Genomic DNA, 23,863 nt, shown 5'->3' on the forward strand with positions numbered 1-23,863 from the left:
CCTTTCCAATCTATGGATCTGTCCAAATATCTTTTAAAAATGATTATTACACCTGTTTTGTCCACCTCCTCTGGTAACTTATCCTACATAGATACCCTTACAACCTGACCATCTTTGTGCAAGGTGTTATCCCTCAAATTCCTATGAATTTTTCCCCTCTCAGTTTAGACCCATGCCCTCTGGTTCTTGATTCCTGAACCCTGGGAAAAAGACAGAGTGTTTTCACCCTTTCTATGCCCCTCATTATTTTATACACCTCTATGAGATCTCCTCTCAGTCTCCTATGGTCTAAGGAATAATGTCAAACCTTTCCCTGTATCTTGCAAGTCTTGGCAAAACTCTTGGAAATCTTTCCTATAGCTTTTCCAGATTAATAACATCTTTCCTGCAGCAGGGCAACCAAAACTGAATACAAGACTCCCAAGTACAGAATTAACTATGTCCTGCACAACCACAACATGACCTCCCAACCTTTAAGCTCAATGCCCTGAAAAATAATTGAAGATTGTGGAAAGGCTTTAGTTTGGCAGTGGGTGAGTCTTTTTTCAGGATACCAATCCGCGAACCTGTTCTTGTAACCACAATATTTATGGGCTGGTTAAGTTTACTTCTGATCATTTATGACTAGGATGTTGAAGATGGGAATTTAATGTTTGTGCCAATGTGTGTCAGGAATAGGTGGCCAGACTTCTGCCTCTTGGAAGTGGTCAAGCCTGCTAATTTACAGTGCAGACATTTGTTGGCACCCATCAATCTATGCCACAGTACAGTCTAAGTCCCGATGCATGCAGATATGCATTGGTTATTTTGCCGAGAGGCTGCAAATGAAGTCAAATGCTCTGCAATCACAGCAAACAGCCACACTTCTGATGAAACCACTGATGATAGTTGGGTATACAAGAATGTCCTGTGGAACTTTCACAATGACATTTCAGGCTGGGATGATTGACTTCCAATGAGTACAACTGCCTGATGCATTAATCTGTATGAAAATTTGAACAGTAGCTAGGGCCCTAATAATGGATTGCATTCATAATCTCCACAAAGACAAGTTGCAGGTCAGGAATGACAGATCATTAACAACACTTCCACATTAGTCACTCTATATTTACCAACCACTTATTATTTATAGTTATAAGGAAAGATTAATAGGTTAGGTCCGTATTCCTTAGAATATAGAAGATTGGGATGAGATTTGGTAGAGGGAGACTAAATTTTGAGGGGTATTAATAGGGTAAATGCAAGCAGGCTTTTTTTCACTGAGATTGGCTGGGTCTACAAATAGAGGTCATGGGTTAAGGGAGAAAGCTGAAAGGTTTAAGGGGAACATGAGGGGAAACCTCTTCACTCAGAGGGTCGTGAGAGTATGGAACGAGCTGCCAGCACAAAGTTTAACAGAAGTGTGGATAGGTACATGGATTGTAGGGGTATGGAGGGCTATGGTCCTGGTGCAGGCTGATGGGAGTAGGCAGTTTAAATGATTTTGGCATGGACTAGATGGGCCGAATGGCCTGTTTCTGTGTAGTGCTTCTCTATGACTCTATTTCTGACATACCTTAGAAGACTGCAACAAAATCCTTTCACTCTGAATTGCTATTAGCTGTTATTTCTGCATGCACTGCATTGGCTCACATTCTCCTGGAAAGCTGACAACAGAAGGCACAACCTTCTGAATACTTAAATACCTGATGATGTAATGGTGCCGATTATATGTGTAGAGAAGTACATTGATCTAATAGTGTAGATTCTATAAAATCTGCTGTCGGATCCCTCACAGAAATAATAACACTCCAATTGACCCTTAGCTGATACTTAAATGCCCCTTCATACTGGACGACAATAGAAATCAGCAAATTTAACACAGAGCCAAGACAGAAAGACATAATGCTGGAAGAACTCACAGGAGTCATCAGCAACTGTGGAGACAAAGAGTGTAAGCTGATACTTTGTGCTGGGACTCTGCAATCAGGACTGAAAGAGAACAGTAATAGGAAAGATTGCTAGTATACAGCAGTAGTGGGGTGGGGGGGGAGAACCCAATGGAGAGGGAATGCTGGGCAGATGGAACCAGATTAAGGAAGATATGGTTGGGACAGGGCTGCTTGGTGATACATGGGGCTATATTGGATGATAGACAATTGGAGCTAGGTGAGTGAGTGGATGGGAACGATGAACAAAAGAAGAAAACTAAGCAGTGAGCCTTTGGGGGAGGAGAGAACCTGACTGAAATTATAAAATTTAATGTTCATGTATTTTAAGCTATCCAAGTGGAACAAAAGTTGGTCTTCCATTTTGTGCTTGGCCTCTCCGTAGCACTGAAGAAGATCAAGGATGGAGAGGTTGGCATGGGAGTGCAAAGAAGAGTTAAAATGACATGCAACTGACAGCTTAAGATGTCCATTGCAGATGAAGCTTGGGTGCGTTGCAAAACAGTCACCAAGTATACACTTGGTTTCACCACTGTTGAGAAAACGGCATCACTGGCACCAAGTTCAGCAGAGTAGACTGAACTTGGAAGAGGTGCAGGTGATGCAAATTCATTGATGGTCACAACTTAATTCAGAGAATTCCCAATGTCCTTTACCAAAGTAAGAGAAACATAAATGTGAAAAACCTGAGGGTAGTCAACATCTTTGTCAAATAACTGGTTTCTAGGAACTTTAAAAGAGAATTTAATTGAAACACAATGAAAGATGTTCTGAGTTTCCTTGGTGTTGTTTGAGTGAAAGATTGATAGTAACAAGGAATAGAACATGGATACACGATGGCAGCATCTGCAATAGATGTCCTAGATCCAAAGACAACCATACGAATATGATAAGAGGATCCACTGCTAGAAATGTTCTGCTACGGCTAGGAAGACTAGATAAGAAGCTGGCTAATATGGAAATGTACAATGTGCAGAATTATGGAAGAAGACGGTCCAGACTTTGTAGTGAAAGGTGTAGAGCTACATAAGTCCTCAATTTTAATAGAAGTGTAAATTGTGCATCCAATTGCTTGACCATATACAGTATGTTCAATTAAAGCAGCAAGCAGGAAGTTGATAGCTAAGATACGCACTTCTTCTGAATGAAATCCCTCTATTAAGACAAAGCAAAGCTGCGTGAGATATTTATGTGAAACCCACTAAAAATTAATGCCTGTCCATTCAAGTGCAAGTTACATTTAATGTTATAACATATCTTAATTACTGCAAAACAAACTAATGTTGAAAATTTACGCATGAACTCATTCCTTCAAATTTTAATTAATGTTGGTGAGATTTAACTCATTTTCACCTCTTGTCACTTTCATTTTTCTTTCACTGCAATCTTTTCCTGTTTTAGTTCCTGCATGTAGTTTGACATTGAATTAAATATTACAATTCATGTTTTCTGATTTATAAACTACAAGCCTCGAGATTTATCAAACTGATTGGTTACGGAGGCAGACAGAGAATTGGTTTGCTCATGTGATCCAAGCTCCTGCCAAAAAATTGTATTTCTCATTGTGACAGGTTTTATACAATAGATCTGTGGGAGTATCGGCGAGCATGACCAGATGTAAAGAACAGCAGGCACAATTTACTCTTAACCATAAAATCAGAGCCATGGTATCTTGCTCAGGGGATGTCATGTGACTTTGGAGAGCCAATTCACTGCTCTAGCTGTGATCTACACTTGGTTGTGAATTGCATCTTATATGATAAGCAGGACACCATAAAATTACTGTGACATAACATCATTTTTACTTTTTTTTATAATGGTGGGTTTACCATTTAAATTATCTTCATCACCTCTTTAGGTTTCAAGTCCTTTGCTAGTATACTCTCTTGAAAAGATGCAACATGTTCTTAAAGCCAGCAGCAATCCCAATTACCATGGTCTACCGAGTGAAAGCTGCAAATTCGAAGCATGTTTTTAAAACAAAAAAAAGATAATGGTCTAACTTGTAAAACAAAACAAATTTTATTTTTTTTCATGTAATCCTCTCTCTCTTCCACATGGCTTTTTTCTTGAGAGGCTACAATATCAAATTAGACCTCTGAATAAAGCATTCAATAGAACAATGCTATAAACCACTAACAAACTGATAGGAAATTCATCAAAACAGGAGCCCAAGAGGAAATGTAGCATCAGGAAATGTATAGATTTTGTATTATCAAAGATAAATATTTACAATACACTTTTGAAAAAAAATCCTCTTACAAAATATCCCAAGTTCACATTTTTATCTTGAAGATTTCTCTTCATATCACATATGAAAATATAGCAATCTGTAGTTAATCTACAAGGAATTAACAATTTAGATAAAATATTCATCTTGTGGTTTATCATCAATATCATCACGGTGAGCTAAAATTACATTCAATATTATTTCCTAAATGTTAAATTTCTGGCGAGAAACAGAACTCTGAAACAATGTTCACAAAACATAAATAGGCCATATAAGGGGCAAAGAAGACTTAATTGTATGAAGGTTGGTCCAGATTAAGTTGTTTGTTTACTTAAGATGGACACTTCATAGTTTTTTTTGCAAATGTGCTGGGGCAAGAGGATGATGTAAAAAAAGAACCATTAAGCACTTTATGTTAATGCAGTGATTTCAATGACATAACTGCAGGAAAATTGCTGGAATTCAGTGAATTATTCAGTTCTAGGCACATCACACAATTGAAAACAGGCAGCGAGACCTGAATTGGATTTACACCTCTTAACATATTCTTAAACATCAGTTTAATTAGTTCTCATTCTGTCAGCATCAATTGAGGGAGAAACCAAGCTAATGATTCACATTAATGATGAATAATTAACCTGAAACAATAACAATTTCTCGCTCTTCATAGATGTTATCTGCTCCATTGATTATTTTAGCCCTATTCTTAATTCAGATGTCCAACACCTGCAGCATTTTGCTTTTAATATAACTCTCATCCAGATTGGTTCTGGAAGCCTGAAAGCATTAACCCAACCAGTAGCCCAACAGTACAGTACTTAGACAACTGGTCAGAAACATCCACACTCAGGTTTTAAGGTGGCTCTCCCATGCTTGGTTGCTTCCAGGGAGCAATTTAATCTAAATCCCACTTGAAACATCCACTTACCCTTTACCTATATGGTAATAATGAAGAAGGGCCTTAGCACTTAAGTTCAAGGAAATGCTTTTCTTGTTAAAAGAGTCAAAGAAGAATAAAGCTGGACTGAGATAGAAGAGAAGTTTGTGTGGAGTTTTGATTCTGCACCAAAACTTACAACTAGAAAATCATTACACCATTTAGGTCCCTTGATTACTTTACTGATATTGATGCCTAGATTTAAAATGACGTTCTTTCAAATTGTAGCTGACAATGATGGCCTGGACACAGAATTAAATATTCTTAATCAATAACTGCTTATTTACAATCCTTCACATGATAAGACAGGACAAATTCCAGTCCAACATGTAAAAGATACAAAAGGTTTTGCTTTCTACACTATTTACAGATCTGTCGGCTTTGCTATAGATGGAGTAGATATGGCACTTGGATTGGGAGTCACATTACTGGGATAGTTAAGCAAGCTCACTGCATGTGGAAAAGTCTGGGAGTTTTCCAGTTTCAGGAATGGCATGGTATCGTTTAGCTCTGTATCCACGAGAGTGTTGGCTTGATCACATTGGTGGTCTGTGTGCAGGGTTGATACTGAGCACTCTTCATTGGCTTCCAGTTTCACTACAGGAGTGAGAGCACAATTCAGGCTGTGTGACAATGAACTGTTGAGGTTCTCAGAGCTTTGTGCAGTATTCTCAAAATGTCTGTCCATCCCTTCGATCTTTATCACAGATGTCGCAATACCATTGGGATTGCTCAGCAATACAGTATTGAGATGCTGATAGTTGGGCTCGTCATTCGCAGGAGGACCAGGTTCTTCTACCATCCTGACTCTGGGAATGGCGGCATTTGAACTTGTGACCACAGTCTGAAATTCGGAAGTGTCCAGAATGGGTTCGGGTGGCTTAAGCACTGTGGCGATTACACTGCCTGGACGGTGAGCAACCACAGGCTGACCATTGCTGTTGAGGGTCACCAGTTGTGTGATGCCATCAAGAGAAGGCTGTACACAATTACTTATGACTGGCTGAAATGCAGCATCAGATAGTGAAAGACTGGTGGCAATCACCTGGGTCTGCTGGGCCTCAGTTAAGCCAATGCCATTTGTCACTGAGGGAGACAAAGTGGCCTGTATTGTGACAGTTTCCTTAGATCCCTCTGAACATGGAATGGCACGCAAAATAACTTTGGAAGGACAGCGGTCTGTTCCAGTCAGCATAGTTGTGATGGGTATCGTCTGCAGCATTAGAGTACCAACAGCATGTGCACCAGAAGTCACCACCATCGGAACCTGGCCTGGGATGCTTATTGTCCTGTTAGAGTCAAGAAAAAAGAGGCATTCATTAATTAACTTGTTCTCTCTAGTACAACCAGTCAGCAAGAAAACAAAGTTCAGGACCATGTATTTGTGAATGATTTAGCTGGGGACAAATGTAACACCCTGATATGAACAAAAGGAGGAAGGGAAAGAAGTTTCTAAATGCACAAGTTTAAAAGCCACTGAAGATGCTAAAGCAAAGATCAGTACAAATTGAGGAAGAAAACAGAAAATAATTCAAGAGCTAATGGAATAATAGAACAGTTAGAAGCTAATGAAGTGTTCCGCTCCATGTCTATAAGGGATCCCCAGATGCCCTCACTGGTCTTCTTGCCTTTACTAGTATTTTGACTATTATTTATAATTTACATCTAGCCTGTTTTTATTTAATATTTTATGTTTCTCACCACTTTACACTCATATTCTCATCCTTTAATCAATCTCTTTGCCATCTTTTGCAAAGTTCTCCTCTTGGACAAGGATGTTTTCATGTTGCATATCTCTACCTTAAAGGTAATTTTGATTTGCGAATCCTCTGTTATCTCTTTAGGTGCTAATCACTGCCTGTTTACTGAAATAATTTATGTCAGTTTCCCAAGCAACCACAGCAAACTAGTCCTTCATAGTCTGCTTTGTTTAGATTTAAGTCCCATGTTTGAGATTGAACTACATTCTCTTCAAATCTAATGTAAAATCTACTGCCGTCTACTTCACCAAAATCCCCTTTACAAGAGCATTATTAACTCATTTTCATTGAGATATTAGATCCAAAGCAGTTGGTTCCTTAAAATGCTGTATACTAAAAAAAACTTCACATTCTATGAATTCCCTTTTCACCTCATTACTGCTAATTTGACTTGTCTGTAAGTGAAATATTGGTCAGGGGAATTCAGATTTCAGATTAGTACCCAGATTTTGCTTGCTAAATTATAACCTGGAGCCAAATTGGGTCAGCTTACTGAAAACATGTTTGAAAACCAGATAAAATGAAATAGGATGCCCATGCAAAGTTCAGTTCTCTTATTGATTTTGGAAGAAATTGAGAATGGTGTAACATTACATTTAGCATCAATGCAGAATGAAAGAAACTTCCTTATAAAACCATTCCTGAATTATAAATCATTGCAATTTCAGTAACGTCTATTGGTACCTGATTGTCTGTACACCTGAAGACATAGTTACAGGAACCCTGGATACATCTGGCAGTCCTTGCTGAAGGACTTGATTGTTTTGTAGCGCCTGCATGGTTGATAAAATGGGACTCTGTGGCCCTCCAGTGTTTTGAGGAGGCTGAATCAGCGGTGATGTGTGCTCCTGCTTGATGTGCTGCATCAAAACTGACTGTGGCACAGCTTCTAGCCTGCCTACATTCTGAAACTGTGAGACTCCATGAGTGATATTTTTCCTCTTTGTTGGTGATGAAGTATCTGAAGAGGGGTCCAGATTAGGTGACGCATGCTTAGCCGAATCATCATCAATGACCACCAGATCCTTGGGCATGTCTTTGAATTGGTACACCAGCCGCTGACCTTCTACTTTAGCCAAAATTCCCCTCTGGTAGTAGTACCTAAAAGGAACAACTGGTTATTCAGAATTTAATTCAGTGCAATAAAGAAAACAGGCCAGGCAGGTTAATGAGGAACTGGCCTGAACTATATTTTCAAAATATCTCAAGTTAGACAATGCAGCAATCCAGCTGTTATGAAGTGATCCCACCAGAGCAAGTTGACAATACCTTCATGCAAAACACAGCCTTACTCACCTCAAGGCTCTGCCCATTGTTTCATAGTTCATATCTGGTTTATTTTTGTGTTTGCCCCATAATTTTGACACAGCTTTCGAGTCCACCAGCTTAAAAATACCCTTTTCTCTCTGCGTCCACTTAATGTACTTTGGGCAAGTGTTCTTATCTTGCAGGAGAGCTAGCAGGAATTCCCAAAGGTAAATAGTGTTCCCTGGAAAACAAAAACAAAGGTGAGGAAAATGCATTAACTATCCATTCTGCTACGACGTATAATAAAAAAGTTCAATAAAAAGACATGGAAAAGCATAATAATTTTAAGAGCAAAATAGTTTTTCTGATAAGGACTTAGCAAAAATGCTCCAAGTTTAGCAGCTTCCCAATACTATTTTCAGGTTTGATCTGCAGAAGGCAACTAACCACCACTTTCAAGGATTCCTAACCTTCAGAGAGAAAAAAATTATTACGAATGCAATTAAATATCCATTGATTTCTTTTTTTTTGGGAAAGTTACAAAAATCACTTACCTTGAAATCACTTTATAATGCAATAATTTCTTGGCTCCTTGGATGAAATATTAAATAAATAGTTTGCCATTGCTTTGATTAACACTAACTACCTATTCTAGACTTCACAGGGTTTACTGGTTTTGGCAAGGAAAGATACTGAATATTTAATGTAAAATTAGAAGCCAGGCTGCTGTGTGTGGAACCTTGCTGTCTGCAATATAGTAATAAACAATAGCATTTTTATTGGTGTTGATCACCAGTCAAGCACCTCAACAAGATGACAATGCAAGTAAATATGAGCCTCGAGCATCACACACAAAATAATGGGGGAATTCAGCAGGTCAGGCAGCATCTATGGAGAGGAATAAACAGTCGTTTGTAGGCTGAGACCCTTCATCAGGACTGGAAAGGAAGAGGGAAATAACCTGAATAAGGAGGTGGGGTAGTGGAAGGACTACAAGCTGGCAGGTGATAGGTGAAACCAGGTGAGGGGAGAGGTGGGTGGGGAGGGTTGGAATAAAGCGAAGAGCTGGGAGATGGTAAGTGGAAGAGGTAAAAGGCTGAAGAAGAAAGAAACTGATAGGAGGAGAGAGTGAACCATGGGAGAAAGAGGAGAGGCACCAGGGGGTAGTGATGGGCAGGTGTGTTGAATGAAGGGGTTAAGAGGGGAGCCAGAATGGGAAATGGAAAAAGAGGGAATTGGGAGAAGGAGTTGTCACGTTGGAGGGTATCCAGACAGAATATGAGGTAGTGCTCATCCAACCTGAGCAAGGCCTCATTGTGGCAGCAGAGGAGGCCATGGACTGACATGTCAGAATGGGAATGGAAAGTAGAATTAAAATGGGCAGCCACTGGGAAAGCCTCCCATTCTTCACAGCTTAATTCAAAGAATAAAAAAAATTGGTGAGCAGCTTATCAACTGTCTCCCAATTACACTGATGCACAACCATCAGAATTTGCAAAAAGTACAACTATGGCTTCTTCAGTATCCCCAGGTTGTATATGGTGACATATGAACTTTAATAATAAATTTACTTTGAACTGTACCTGTGCCATAGGACTCTGATGAAAATGATTGCAACACATTAAAGTTTACCACCAATGAACTCACCATTATCACACCACTGACAGGATATTCAATAAACAAATAAGACTGACCACACAGGGCATTTATGAAGCAACTTGAATAAAAATGTTAGTACTTTTGGATTTTTATTAGTGAATACAAGGAAAATCTTATTTGAATGTAAGCCTTGGTGTGTGACAATGTTGACATAAAAAAATTCAAGACTTTGCCATCTACCATGAATTGGTGTAACACATGAAATTACACTTACTTTTAAAATTACTGATAAACATTTCTCTACTTTGAGTAGCCAGCACATCGACATGCAAGAGGATGCAAGGCCACAATAAATTATCTAGCTGAATTCTTTACTGATACTTCTTAATACAGATTACACAGCACAGGAAGAGGAAAGTTTTATGTCCTTGATGCGAAAAGTACGCCAACCGAGAGATGAAAGTAAAATGGTTCAGGTTGGTACAGCGTATTGATACAGGTTAATACCAGCAGCACAAAATGGGTTAAACTGACAACTTTATATTTCCTTTCATAGTTCACAATATAGGAAGTGGCCATTTGGCCCAGCAAGTCTATGCCTGCTTTTGGAACAATAACAATCCCCTCCTATTTTCTTACAACCCATTCCCTTTCACATGCCCCTCCACTTTGACTCTTCTGCTACTTACTTACACAAAGTATAATTTACAGTAGCCAATTAACCACCAAATGTCTTTAGGAAATGACAGAAAGCCGACAGAGAGAACGTGCGATCTCCATTGACTCCACTGAAGTCACTGCAGCTCTAACTATAGCCATACTAGGAAGAAACTTAGGCTACTTTCAGGTGTAGCAGAAACCTCTGCTACGCATTAGAATGCTTGACCATTCAGCTTTTCCTCCTAGCTCTGTGGCAAGTGCAAGTTGTTTGAGCTCTCAAGTTTAAGACCGATAACACTGAACTCTGGAGAGAGAAAAGAGGGAGGGAAGGGGGTTAACAAGTGACAGAACAGCAAAAAATTGCAAAAGATAAACAGCTTTTGCTTTGTCAGCAGATCCATCACTCAGGGTTAACACAATATCATGTTGCTGATGATACAAAAAGACACTGAAAGATAAATCACAATGTTTGTGCAATTGTTGAGCTATCATGCTAATGATGCTTTACCTTTCCCATCCTTATTTTTCTTTTTAATTGGAAGGTGCGGAGCTGTGACAGGCGAAGATGGGCGAGAGGATTTCATCTTCCGACCTGGAAAATCAAATCATGTCACTCTATGCAAACACACAGCATCCTCTGATTAACATTGCCATCTACACTACAGCATGCTCCAACATGTGGCAACCCCACAACATCACTAATAATTACAAACACAATCTGGAGAAAATTCTACATGAATGGACATCCGCCACTGGCATCTAAAGACTATTGACAATTTAAAGAGGCACTAATTATCTGGGAATTTCAATTTCAGGACTAAAAACCTTCTGTTTTGACTAAGTGTAAAGTGACTCAACTCAGTGTGTTAAAGTAAAATGTTTCAATAAGTTTGCAGTTGAACTTCAATGTTGTAGATGCATTTGAGTGTTAATGCAAAACTAATACAATAACCATCAAATACATTAATGGCACAAGGACAAGGAAAGCAGCCTTACTGACCGAATGAAGTCTGCAATACAAATTTGGTTTTAAAGCCATCTGGGGGGAGGGAGACACCAATGAGCCTCTTGGCAGTTTTCACTTGGAGGCACATGATAAAACAGGCTGAAGACAACATGGTTTCCTGAAGGGGAAATCTTTGAGGAAATAACAGGCAGGATAGACAACGGAGAGTCAGTGGATGTTGTTTAATTGGATTTTTAGAAGGCCTTTGACAAGTTGCTGCACATGAGGCTGCTTTACAAGAATGGATAGAAGATGGAATACACATAAATATCTGTTACACTATCTTATGAAAACACAACTGTGTGTCGACCACGTAATATAATTATACTGTTTTTGATCCTGACAAGGGAGGGTCGGAGTGAGTCATGTTAACACTGTTCAGCTAAGGATAAGGTGCCCCATTGACTTAAAAATATGTGTATTGTCCTAGAGTGGGGGGGGGGGGGGGGGGGAACAAAAAACAATTACTTGAAGTTGGCATCAAACAAACTTCAGATATACTTTTCAGTGATAATTTGGCAATGGCACAAAACTGGGTGGGATTTTGAGTTGCGATGATGTTTTAAGGCCATGATGCATGTTCAGCGAATAGACAAATACAAGGTACGTGCAGTATAATGTAGCTAAATATTAAGTTATCCGCATTGGTAAGTAAAACAGAAAGATAGAGTATTATTTCTGTGGTGAGGGATTAAAAAATGTTGAGAGACATGGATTTCCTGGTATATAAGTGGATGACAGCAAGCATCCCGGAACAGTTTTAATCTCCTCCTCCAAGAAATAATATACTTGTCAGATATGTATGTAGGGAAAGTTTCACCAGACAGATCACTGGAGTAGCAGAACTTTCATATAAGGAGAGATTGAGCTGAATAAGGATGGGTGTTTAGAAGACTGAGAATACACGGTTTCAATATGGCCAGAAAGACAGATGAAGTGAGGATGTTTCCACTAACCGGTGGGGGGTGTCTAGAACCAGGAATCTTTTCACCACCTCAGGACTGAGTTTAGGACAGAGGTGGGGAGAAATCTCTTCAATGTATGGTGAACCTATGGAATTCCCACCACAAGAGGGTGTGGAGGCTAAACCACTGAATACATCTTGAATACAAAAGGTGAAGAACAATTTCTATCTATCAAAAGGCATGAAGAATTATAGGAAAGAATTGAGAATATCTCAGATGAGAATTAGTCGTGATCATATTGAATGATGAAGAAGACTTGAAGGGCCAAATGGCCTACTCTTGCTCCTAGTTTCTATGTTCTTGTGAACCAACAGTATAGCTTTATTAAGTGTGCAATTATATAACTAAAAGTTACAAGTCAAATAAATCAACACTTCAAAGTTGCTCACAAAGTTGCTCCACTTCAGCACCTCTGGTTGTTCCTCTTTTCCCATAAATACTATCCTCAGCCTTGAGCTTACCTTTCTTTTTCCTTTGTTTAAGTGCATTTTTTCTTGGAGAGTCACTTGTAGAATCATCTTCATCAGCTGCCATTGGAGTTGGAGATCTTTTTATTACATCAGGGATTTTGTCTAATGTGGTAGTGACTTGCAAAGCAGAGTCTGGCATTTCTCCATCCAGAGGGTGTGTAAATCCGTGAACTAAACGGCATTTTAAGAGGGAGAAAGGGAAAAGTGGAAGGGGAGATAAAATTAAGGTTTTGACAGATATTGATTTCAGGATTTATTTTTCATAAGTAAACCATGCCACAAATGTACCAGTATAGTAGGATTTTTGTGCAGTGTGCCTATTGTTCACTATTGCAATACCTAAACACTTTACCATGTGTTAACTTTACTTTTTGTACGATCTAACAAGTACAGCAGCAATTTTCCTTCATAAGATCCATAGGATTTCCCATTTATTTAAAGATATTGAGGTTTAAGCCAGCGACTCACTCTTATTTTGTACAGTTGGTATTATGATATGAACATAAGACGCCTCACGTCTTAATAAGCTGGTAAGGAAGGCGGGCTCTGTCGTGGGCAAAGTACTGGAGAGTTTAACATCGGTAGCTGAGCGAAGGGCGCTGAGTAGGCTACGGTCAATTATGGAAAACTCTGAACATCCTCTACATAGCACCATCCAGAGACAGAGAAGCAGTTTCAGCGACAGGTTACTATCGATGCAATGCTCCTCAGACAGGATGAAGAGGTCAATACTCCCCAATGCCATTAGGCTTTACAATTCTACCGCCAGGACTTAAGAACTTTTTAAAAGCTATTATTAATGCTTTTTGAGATAGTGATTTAGATGCATATCATATTTTTTACTGAGTTAAGTATTGTATGTAATTAGTTTTGCTACAACAAGTGTATGGGACATTGGAAAAAAGTTGAATTTCTCCATGGGGATGAATAAAGTATCTATCTATCTATCTATCTATCTATACTACTTCAAGCAGAATACAGAGCCAAAGAGAAAACCCTAGAAACTAAAACTTACACATTCTCTTCTCATCCAAGATAGCATTTGGGGATTCCATGTTAAGAAGTGCTTCAGCAGCCTCGATTGTCTCCATCGTCTCGTCTTCATTCTCGCAGGAAGCTTCCACTGTAGGTCAGAGAATTATCAAAACAAGTTAGCAAAATTCCTACAATCACAAAAAGAAATACAAAGAAAGGAGGTCATCTATGAAGATCCTTTCTTTACTGATAAGTCATAGTACTTCAAATGTATTTTCAGGTACTTAAGTGTGAATAAACATTCTGTCACTCTATCCCAATACTATCCAGCACTATCCCCAAAATGACTCATCGTCAGGGAGGAAGATTGACGACTGCCTTCTAATCCACACATTAAGACTGTGGTATAGGGACATAGTTCCCTCATGTAGCTCACAGCCTCATAAATAGAACGGGAATCTCAGGCTAGGAAATTATATGCTGGTCAATTTACTTTTCCTGCCCTGACAATAGCCTTACAAATCTGAAACAACTACAACTGAATTCCTTCTGTATAATGGTGACCAGAATGGTATGCAATGCTCTAACTGTGAAAACACTGATGTTTTATATAGTTGCTTTTACATTCTACCACTCAACCACTTCAGTGTGCTTGCTCCTTCATCCATTGTCTAACTTTCTGATTGCTCCTTGCTCTTATGGGACATTGAATCACTGTATTTGGCCATATCAGGCTTCCACAGATTGAATCCAATTTGCTGGAGATATTTCCACAAATATTTTGTTGTTGCTGGGAACCTTTTCCCTCATGATCAGTCTAGTTTTGTAATGAAATGAAGACTTCCAGATTTTGCTCCCAGCATTTTGTACAACCCGGTATGACTTATGCAACAAAAAAAATGAGGGGCCTAATTTTGAGCGCCATGCACTCAACCCTCCAGTCACACACTTACATTTACTATTATCCTTTGTAGCTAATTTTGGATTAAGTTTGCCATTTATCCATGGATCCCACAGGTTTTTATTTATATAATCTTCTCAAGAGCTTAAAATTCACAGAGCCTGCATCAAACTAATATGTCAAGCTTTTGTTAAGCACAACCACCCCTCAACATATACATGCTGACTGCTCTTGTTTAATGACTTTCTGAATGACAATATTGCTTCAATAATTTGCCCATGACCAAAATTCAGCTGACTGCTCAATAATTATTTTGCATTCCCTTTTCTCCCTTTCCTGCACCTGACACCTATTTTAGAGACATTTAGAAAATGATGTTCAGAGTCTCCAGTGTTTCTTTTCTTTCAGCTCATAATAGCCTGGGATATTTTTCACTGAAAGGTGAGTAATTTACCTACTGTTAATGATACTAAAATTACTTTCTCCTCCTCTGCTCTCAACTACAATTAATTATCCAATATTTCAGTCTTCCTCCCAATCTTTTGTAGAGTCAAGGGCAATATGTTTGTCACATCTACCTCTTTGCTTTCTAATAGAGCTTTTCTCCTGTGGTAAATCGCTGTCTAATCATGGGATTGTAGGAGTGTTGACAAAACTCGACACGAGTGTAATTACTTCTAACATACTCTTGATTCCCTCCACAAAGAAATGGCAATGTCATATAGATATCAGGAAAAAAATCCCCAAAACGTAATAGCATACAATATAACACATAACATACATGGCAAACTTAACCCTTAACAGTCCAGGTGAATTCTACCGAATGAATCCCTACATGGTGTCTTTCCCCACTGTGTCCATGCCAGGTGTTTTGCTGATCAACATTAAACCCATTTGCTTGCATTAGAGCTACATCCTTCTATGCCTTGCCTCTTTACTGTAAGTGTCTGCTTCAAAGTCTCTCAAATGTATTATTTATACCTGATTCCACCAGATCCTTTGGCAGCAAGATCCAGATATAAACCACTCACTGTGAAAAAATATATTACTTCTCAGATCCTCTTTAAAACTTCTTTCTCACCTTAAACCCATGTGCTCTCATTTTTGACATCTCTACTATAGAAGAAAAAAGGTTATGATTATTTTCACTATCTTTGTATCTCACAATTGTATATTCTTCTCTCCAGGGAAAACAAGCCCAGTTCATCCAGACTCTCTACTCAACCGAACCCCAATCCAAGCAACATCTGGTGATTCTCTGCAATGCAGTCACATCGTCCTTACAGTGAGGTGACCAAGGTGGCCTACTCAGTGATTTGTAAAGTTGCACACATAACGATTCAACTGTTATATCCGATGCCCTGCACTATGAAGGCAAACACGCCAAAGGCTTTCTTCACCACCCTGCTTACTGTCTGGCCATAATTTGGGGAACGATGGACTTCCGATGGACTCCTAGATTCCTCTGTTTATCAATATTCCTTAATGCCCTTGCATTTACTGTATATTGTTGTTGCTGTTCCTTTTCACACCTTGTAGTGCATCAGGCGGCATTTTTGCTGTGTCTGTAGCATTTGACTTTTTTTTACGAGGCTGAGTTGCTAACCCAATGCTCAACCCAGCATGGATATAAAGTGTGCAAGGAGCTGGCTGGATTCTATCTTGGATCCATTCATCTCGAAGTCCAGTGCTGACGCCACTGCACCACTGGCCTTATTACTGTATATACACTATCCTTATACAATTTTCAAAATGCAGCAGATTGCACCTCTATCTGCTTATACACGCCCAAATTTTCATCTGATCTTATTCCTGCTGTAGCCTTGGACAACAAGAGATTCTGCAAATGTTGGAATTCTGTAGCAGCACACATAAAAACACTGGGGGAACTCAGCAGGTTACACAGGCATCACTGGAGAGAAATAAGCAATTGATGTTTAGGGCTGAGAACCTTCATCAGGACTGGAAAACAAGGGGCAGAATAAGAAGGCAGGGCGATGGGGAGAAGTACAAGGCAGCTGGTAAGGGGGAAGGAGGGGGGTTGGGGGAAGAGGTATGATATACAAAGCTAGCTGATGATAGGTGGAATGGGGTTTACTATTACTGCCATATGTTGTCAAGTTTGTTGTTTTGTCACAGCAGTATAGTGCAATACATTTAAAATAATATGTTTCAATAAGAAGTATATATATAAAATAAATAATGCACAAAAGAGCAATATAGTGAGGGAGAAAGAATCAAATAAAAGAGGACAGTGGGTCAAGCAATAATGAGAAGGAGATGGGGAGCCAGAGGGAGTGGATGGCATGTCATGAGAGCAGGGGTGAGAGGGCAACCTCACTTAGTCTCCCCACTCTCTTATTCTGGCCTCTGCCCCCTTCCTCTCCAGTGCTGATAAAGGGTCTCAACCCGAAACATCAATTGTCCCTCCACAGATGCCATCTGACCTGCCTTGCTCACCCAGCATTTTAAGTGCATAGCTTTAGACAGCCTTGCTCGATATCCATAACGCCACTGATTTTCATGTCATCCAAAATTATTCTTCATCATTCTCTACATTCATATTCAAGTAATTTTTACCACAGAAGTCAAAGGTCAAGGGACCCGGATTCTGTGTACCACTAAACTCTGTGATACACCACTAATCACAGATCTGCATTCAGAAAATTATCTTTCCACCACGACCCTATAGCAAAGCCAATTTGGACTGAATTAGCCAATTCAGCTTGGAAGTCATGTGCCTTGACCTTCCAAGCCAGCCTACCATGCTTGTCAGCTACTTTACTCAAGTCTAGACAACATCTACTTCCTGCCTTACTCAATCTACTTTGCTAGTTCTGCAAAACACTATCAAATCAGTAAAAACAGGGCAGCCTGCACCCAAAGCCATATTGACAACGCTTGATACTCCCTATGTTACCAATGTACACGACTCCTATCCCTTAAGATTTTTTCCAATAATTTCCCTACCACTGCTCTTTAGCCTATGGTTGCCTGGATTATCCCTGCTGTCCTTCTTAAAACAAAAGGAACAGCAATACTATCCTCTAGTCTTCTGGTACCTCAGCTGTGGCGAAATGATGCAAAGAAATCACCATCTGGGCCACAGCATTCTCTCCCTTGTTTTCCATAGCACTGAGGAGCAGATCTCATCTGGCCTCGGGGATTTATCTACTCATGCTTTTGAAGACATTTTACAACTGTATCTTCTCAATTCTGACAATCAAAGAACTCCTCCCTGAACTCATTATGTCTTTCTTCTTAGTGAATACAGATGAAATATATTTATTTCAGACCTCACCAACATTCCCTAGCTCCACAGATAGATTTCTCAAATGGAAGCCCACTATCCTCCTGCTCGTAATATACTTATGGAATGACTTATGATACTTCTTAATCTTTCTTAAGTCAAGTCAAGTCACTTTTATTGTCATTTCGACCATAACTGCTGGTACAGTACATAGTAAAAATGAGACAACCTTTTTTAGGACCATGGTGTTACATGACACAGTACAAAAACTAGACTGAACTATGTAAAAAAACAACACAGAGAAAGCTACACTAGACTACAGACCTACACAGGACTGCGAAAAGTGCACAAAACAGTGCAGGCATTACAATAAATAATAAACAGGATAATAGGGCAAGGTGTCAGTCCAGGCTCTGGGTATTGAGGAGTCCGATAGCTTGGGGGAAGAAACTGTTACATAGTCTGGTTGTGAGAGCCCGAATGCTTAGCAGCCTTTTCCAAGATGGCAGGAGGGAGAAGAGATTGTATGAGGGGTGCATGGGGTCCTTCATAATGCTATTTCCTTTGCAGATACAGTGTGTAGTGTAAACGTCTGCGATGGCTGGAAGAGAGACCCCGATGATCTTCTCAGCTAACCTCACTATCCGCTGCAGGGTCTTGCGATCTGAGATGGTGCAATTTCCGAACCAGGCAGTGATGCAGTTGCTCAGGATGCTCTCAATACAACCCCTGTAGAATGTGATGAGGATGAGGGGTGGGAGATGGACTTTCCTCAGCCTTCACAGAAAGTAGAGACGCTGCTGGGCTTTCTTTGCTATGGAGCTGGTGTTGAGGGACCAGGTGAGATTCTCTGCCAGGTAAACACCAAGAAATTTGGTGCTCTTAATTATCTCTACCGAGGAGCCATCAATGTTCAGTGGGGAGTGGTCGCTCCATGCCCTCCTGAAGTCAACAACCATCTCTTTTGTTTTGTTCACGTTAAGAGACAGTTTGTTAACTCTGCACCAGTCCATTAGCCACTGCACCTCCTCTCTGTAAGCTGACTTGTCATTCTTGCTGATGAGACCCACCACGGTCGTGTCATCAGCGAACTTGATGATATGGTTCAAGCTGTGTGTTGCAGCACAGTCGTGGGTCAGCAGAATGAACAGCAGTGGACTGAGCATGCAACCCTGGGGAGCCCCCGTGCTCAGTATGATGGTGTTGGAGATGCTGCTCCCGATCCGGACTGACTGAAGTCTCCCAGTCAGGAAGTCTAGGATCCAGTTGCTGATGGAGGTGTTCAGGCCCAATAGGCTCAGCTTTCCAAGCAGTTTCTGAGGGATGATTGTGTTGAATGCTGAACTGAAGTCTATGAACAGCATCCAAACGTATGTGTCTTTTTTGTCCAGGTGGGTTAGGGCCAGGTGGAGGGTGGTGGCAATGGCATCATCTGTTGAGCGGTTGGGACGGTATGCAAACTGCAGGGGGTCCAGTGAGGGGGGCAGCAGGGTCTTGATTTGCCTCATGACGAGCCTCTCGAAACACTTCATGATGATGAATGTAAGTGCAACGGGACGGTAGTCATTGAGACAGGACACTGAAGACTTCTTCGGCACGGGGACAATGGTGGCAGCCTTGAAGCACGTTGGAACGGTGGCGTTGCTCAGGGAGATGTTGAAGATGTCAGTGAGAACATCTGCTAGCTGGTCTGCACATCCTCTGAGCACTCTACCAGGGATGTTGTCTGGTCCAGCAGCCTTCCGTAGGTTGACCCTGTACAGGGTTCTTCTCACATCGGCCACGGTGAGACATAGCATCTGGTCATTTGTAGGAGTGGTGGACTTCCTCGCCTATACCTATAAGAGAGGAGTACTCTCCTATACTGTCTATATTCCTCAAGGTACATGCATGGTTATAGTTTCCTATACCTGTCATATTCTTTTGTTTCCAAATAAATCATTAATAAGCTTTGTCATCTTAATTTTCTCTTCTTTTCCCTTCATCCTGATCCTGCTGTCCCTGAACTCCAGTAATTCTCTTTTTACCACCTCACACTATTACATCTCACACTATTACACCTCACACTATTACATGCTGTTTTATCTCAAGCTGATTTAAATCCTTTCTAACAGAACTGCTGAATTGGGCAAGTCTCACCACCTCTAGAACCACTCTTGATGCCCAGGAAGCTAAGTGCCTGTTTACACCATCGTCCTCCGAGTGATCACCTACTGCATTCATCAGCTTAAGGCATCCGAGACCGATCTGGAGATCAATGCATTTGAGGTCTTGCTTTTAATTTTCCTAGACACCTGAAATTTGCCTACAGGTTCTCATTCCTCCTGTCCACTTCATCAGTGAAAATACAGATCGCTCGGTCCTCTTTGCTGAGAATTTCCTCAGCCAGTCAGAGACCCTTAGAAATCGAAAAATTATGCAGATGCTGGAGGTCTGGAAAGCAAAGCAGAAAATGCTGCAGAACATTTGTGGAAAGCGATATATGTAGGTTGAAGACCCTTCCTCAGATACATCTTTGATCCTGGTATCAATTGAAATGCTGCACAAGTGATTAGCAGGTACCTTGATAAAAATGAGGTCAGTCACATTCCAAATTAAACCATACAATTGCAGCAATGAATTAGGATTGATGAATGGCCACAGATGATTTTTTTTTACAAAGCAACAAATAGCAATATAATTGGCAGGTTAAAATAAAGATCATCCAACACCCTCGTTGCAATGCATAACCTAGTGCTTAGTCTGAACAACCTACAAGGGCGATCAAGCTATTAAATCATAAATCCCTCAGGATTTAATGGCGATGTTAACTAATCACACTACATTTTTGTATTTTTGGCAGCAACACTGACTTCTCAGCTCAAGATAGAGCCCTGGTGACAATCTGCAAAAGCTGCAAAGAAGCAGACAAACAAAAATAATGATTCAAGCAGTTTGCTGTGATTACTCAAGTATTACCAACAGACTCCTGTCTGCACTACAACAGACAAGCCAGCTGAAGAGGAAGACAGCTAGCCCCAGTAGCCTCAGGCTAACCAGAAATAGTTTGCAGTCAAGTGCATTAAGTTGCCAAATATAAACATTTCTCAGTCAGAATCTGATGTGATTCTGTATCACATCCAAAGCCCTCCAAGGAGTAGGAATTCTGATTGATTTTTATTTGTTTGGTTTGCCACAGATCCCAGCTGTGAGATGTTTCTGTAGTTATGCCCTCTGCAATGTGTCACCAAGGTGGAACTGACAGGAAGTTAAACCAAAACTAAATCCACTGTACCGAGCGGGAGTGTAGGGGAATGTGACAGCACTGGTGGATTGGTCAGTAGTAAGGTGTTAGTGCCTCCACTGGCGAAACTACATGGAAGGCAAAATACAAGAGCTCAAGCAACCCCAAAATACTGTAGCGGACCCCAACTTGTTTTAATGGAAATTCTGATGATTTTGCACTGACAATGCTTTTTGTGAGCATAACACACAGAGATGCAGCTGTAAAACCAAAGGTCAATTAGAATAAATTTCTGTTTTCCAGAATGGTTTAAACATTGTAACCTTTTTACTGGTGGTCAAGAGATTTAAGAAAAAGACTGCACCCTTTTTAGAGTCTAATTGCTAACTGACAGACACGAAAAAGATAAAATTACATTTCAGGAGCCAGATCTCTTTGGCAAGTCACGGAATCAAGCACCTTAGAAGGATTTAAAATTAAACATGAAACGTTGTTAGATTGTTTGTACATATCCCTTTAAAGGCTAAAAACTGCAAATGTTTCACATTTTCCAAACCATTGCCGAGGATATTTACAGGACAGCCTGCCAATCAAGATCCTAGGCACGTCTGTGGGAATGTCATAAAAAAGCACATACATTCTGACTACAGAATTTAACACAATGAAGAGATTCCAAAAAAAAGTCAGCGATATGTCTAGAGTGCTGATGTACTGCTTTAATACATTTTTGACCTTTTCCATCAACAAAACAGGCAGAAATAATTACCTGGCTTCAAGCTTCAACTATCTGAAAATTGTAGCAACATTAAATAAAGACTCATGCTCTTCTACACTTTAGTGTATTTAAATGTATCGTGAAAACACTTGTTATTTCTTTGCTTATTCATAAATAGCCTCTTTTAAAACAAATCGACAGTTAATATACATGTAAGTCTTCAGAATTTGTCCCCAAAGACTTCAGGCCCATAGGTGTGAATTTTTAAAGACCTATACCCAGCAGTGCAGATAAATAAATTACTCAGATACCCTCAGAAATAGTTATACTGCGCAATCAAAATTCAGTTCAATCACTACTCTCAGTCAAGATATTAAAGGCCATTTCTCCCAAAAGTTTAAAGTAAATCTGCAGATGCTGGAAATCCAAGCATCACAAACAAAATGCGGGAGGAACTCAGCAGGCCAGGCAGCATCTATGGAAAAGAGTAAACAGTCAACGCTTCGGGTCTGATGAGCGGTCTTGACCTGAAACGTCGACTGTTTACTCTTTTCCGTAGGTGTTACCTAGTCTGCTGAGTTTCTCCAGCATTGTGTGTACAGCTTAAAGTTAAAGCCTTTCCAAGAATTAAAATGTCAAGGTCTTTGATATTGTGAAATATATATTTAATTATCTAAGTTTGCACCTCAGAAATATTTATGTGAGGGAGGAATTAGATCAAATTCCATTATTCCTTATCTAGCCACCTGGTTAAAATATCATGGTGTATTGTGCTTCCATGGAACATTTTCTTTGGCATGCAAGACTCTGATTACGAAAGGGTTTAGGAGGTGAAGATATCAGGGCAAGTCATGGGGTCTGAGGATTGGGTCCATGGAGATACAGGTAGTACAACATTTCAGGGAGGGACTAAGTTAAAACACAGCATCTTAGATAGAATAAAGGCTGAGGGATTAATTTCTCCTCCAGCTCCCCACAATGCAGTGCATCAGAAAAAAATGTCTCATAGAGGGTGAGATAAAGGGTCTATTTCCATGCTGTATGGTACCATCACTCTAATAGTGCAAAGCTGAACCATTGGTAGGGTGATTACTAACAACAGGACATGTCTTAGTGGTGTGGACTGATCTCCAGAGGTTCCACAAGTCCATATTTATCTTGCTCAGATGTGGAGGGCATATCTTCCTAGTGTAAAGCGCATAGCACGGCAGGGACACGGTTTGAGCAGCAACATTTGTGCTCAGTCGAAGGAATGCCCTGATGTGGCCCCATATACTTGCAGAGAAGCCAAAGGCCAGCCCTCAGCTTTGTACACAGCAAGCCCTGCACAGAAACCCTGCCTGTCAGATACAGAGACTTTTAAAAACCTGCCAAAAATCAGTAAATAATTAAAACTATAAAAATTATTACAAAATAGAATATATTTAAAACACCTAGTTATTTTAAAAATAATAAAACAAGCCTAAAGAATATTTTTAAAAACCTTGCCCTGCTTTTGCTTCAGATTAGCAGTTTTAATAGGATTTCAAACCCGACAACATTCAAATCCAAGACTTACCGGTTCAGAAATGTTATGTCTTGTAACTCCAGAAACTAATTGAAAGAAACACACAGGAGCCAGGAGACTGCTCTACTTAGCTTTTCTTTTCCTTTTTTTTAAAGTAATGAACTCACATATGAACAGGTGGCATAATGATTAATGCCATTCCCGTACTTCTAAATATAACCCATAATAAATTATGTAAACAAACAAGGAATACTTAATCAAACAGTACATTTACAATATTACTCAAATATTACTGATGTACTGAATGCATGACACTTCTCCCTGGTTAGTTATAAACTCCAACTTCATATAGAAGTCATCTCAACTCAAATATGTAACATAGTACCCTCTAGAAATTATATATTTAAAGCCATATATTATATGTATATAATATATATTCAAGCCCAAAGATTTAATCACTGTGTTGGATTTCCTACACTTATGGGATAG

The 23,863-nt window shown here is 39.9% G+C and overlaps 1 protein-coding gene and 1 long non-coding RNA gene across 9 annotated transcripts in view; one reads left to right on the top strand and one right to left on the bottom strand.

The window, feature by feature from the left end:
* The window catches only part of LOC140734459 (uncharacterized), a 134,303-nt gene extending 123,022 nt beyond the window's left edge, over positions 1 to 11,281 (top strand). Inside the window, exons 2-3 of one of the 2 annotated variants that reach the window (XR_012100547.1) lie at positions 10,096 to 10,178; positions 10,905 to 11,281. This is a non-coding gene — a long non-coding RNA (uncharacterized lncRNA). The remainder of the gene's footprint in view (positions 1 to 10,095; positions 10,179 to 10,904) is intronic. The other variant, XR_012100546.1, reaches the window with a different exon arrangement.
* elf1 (E74-like ETS transcription factor 1) overlaps positions 3,928 to 23,863 on the bottom strand; it is a 291,232-nt gene continuing 271,296 nt past the window's right edge. For 6 of the 7 annotated variants that reach the window (XM_073058425.1, XM_073058424.1, XM_073058427.1 and 3 more), the window contains 6 exons: positions 13,819 to 13,926; positions 12,795 to 12,974; positions 10,871 to 10,954; positions 8,152 to 8,344; positions 7,540 to 7,956; positions 3,928 to 6,384 (listed from right to left, as the gene is read on the bottom strand). In XM_073058425.1, the coding sequence (XP_072914526.1) occupies positions 5,460 to 6,384; positions 7,540 to 7,956; positions 8,152 to 8,344; positions 10,871 to 10,954; positions 12,795 to 12,974; positions 13,819 to 13,926 (1,907 nt within the window). In that variant the 3' untranslated portion in view covers positions 3,928 to 5,459. Of the gene's footprint in view, positions 6,385 to 7,539; positions 7,957 to 8,151; positions 8,345 to 10,870; positions 10,955 to 12,794; positions 12,975 to 13,818; positions 13,927 to 23,425; positions 23,524 to 23,863 lie in introns of those variants that run through there. The other variant, XM_073058428.1, reaches the window with a different exon arrangement.

The sequence above is a fragment of the Hemitrygon akajei genome, chromosome 10 (genome assembly GCF_048418815.1).
Source record: "Hemitrygon akajei chromosome 10, sHemAka1.3, whole genome shotgun sequence".
Lineage (NCBI taxonomy): Eukaryota > Metazoa > Chordata > Chondrichthyes > Myliobatiformes > Dasyatidae > Hemitrygon > Hemitrygon akajei.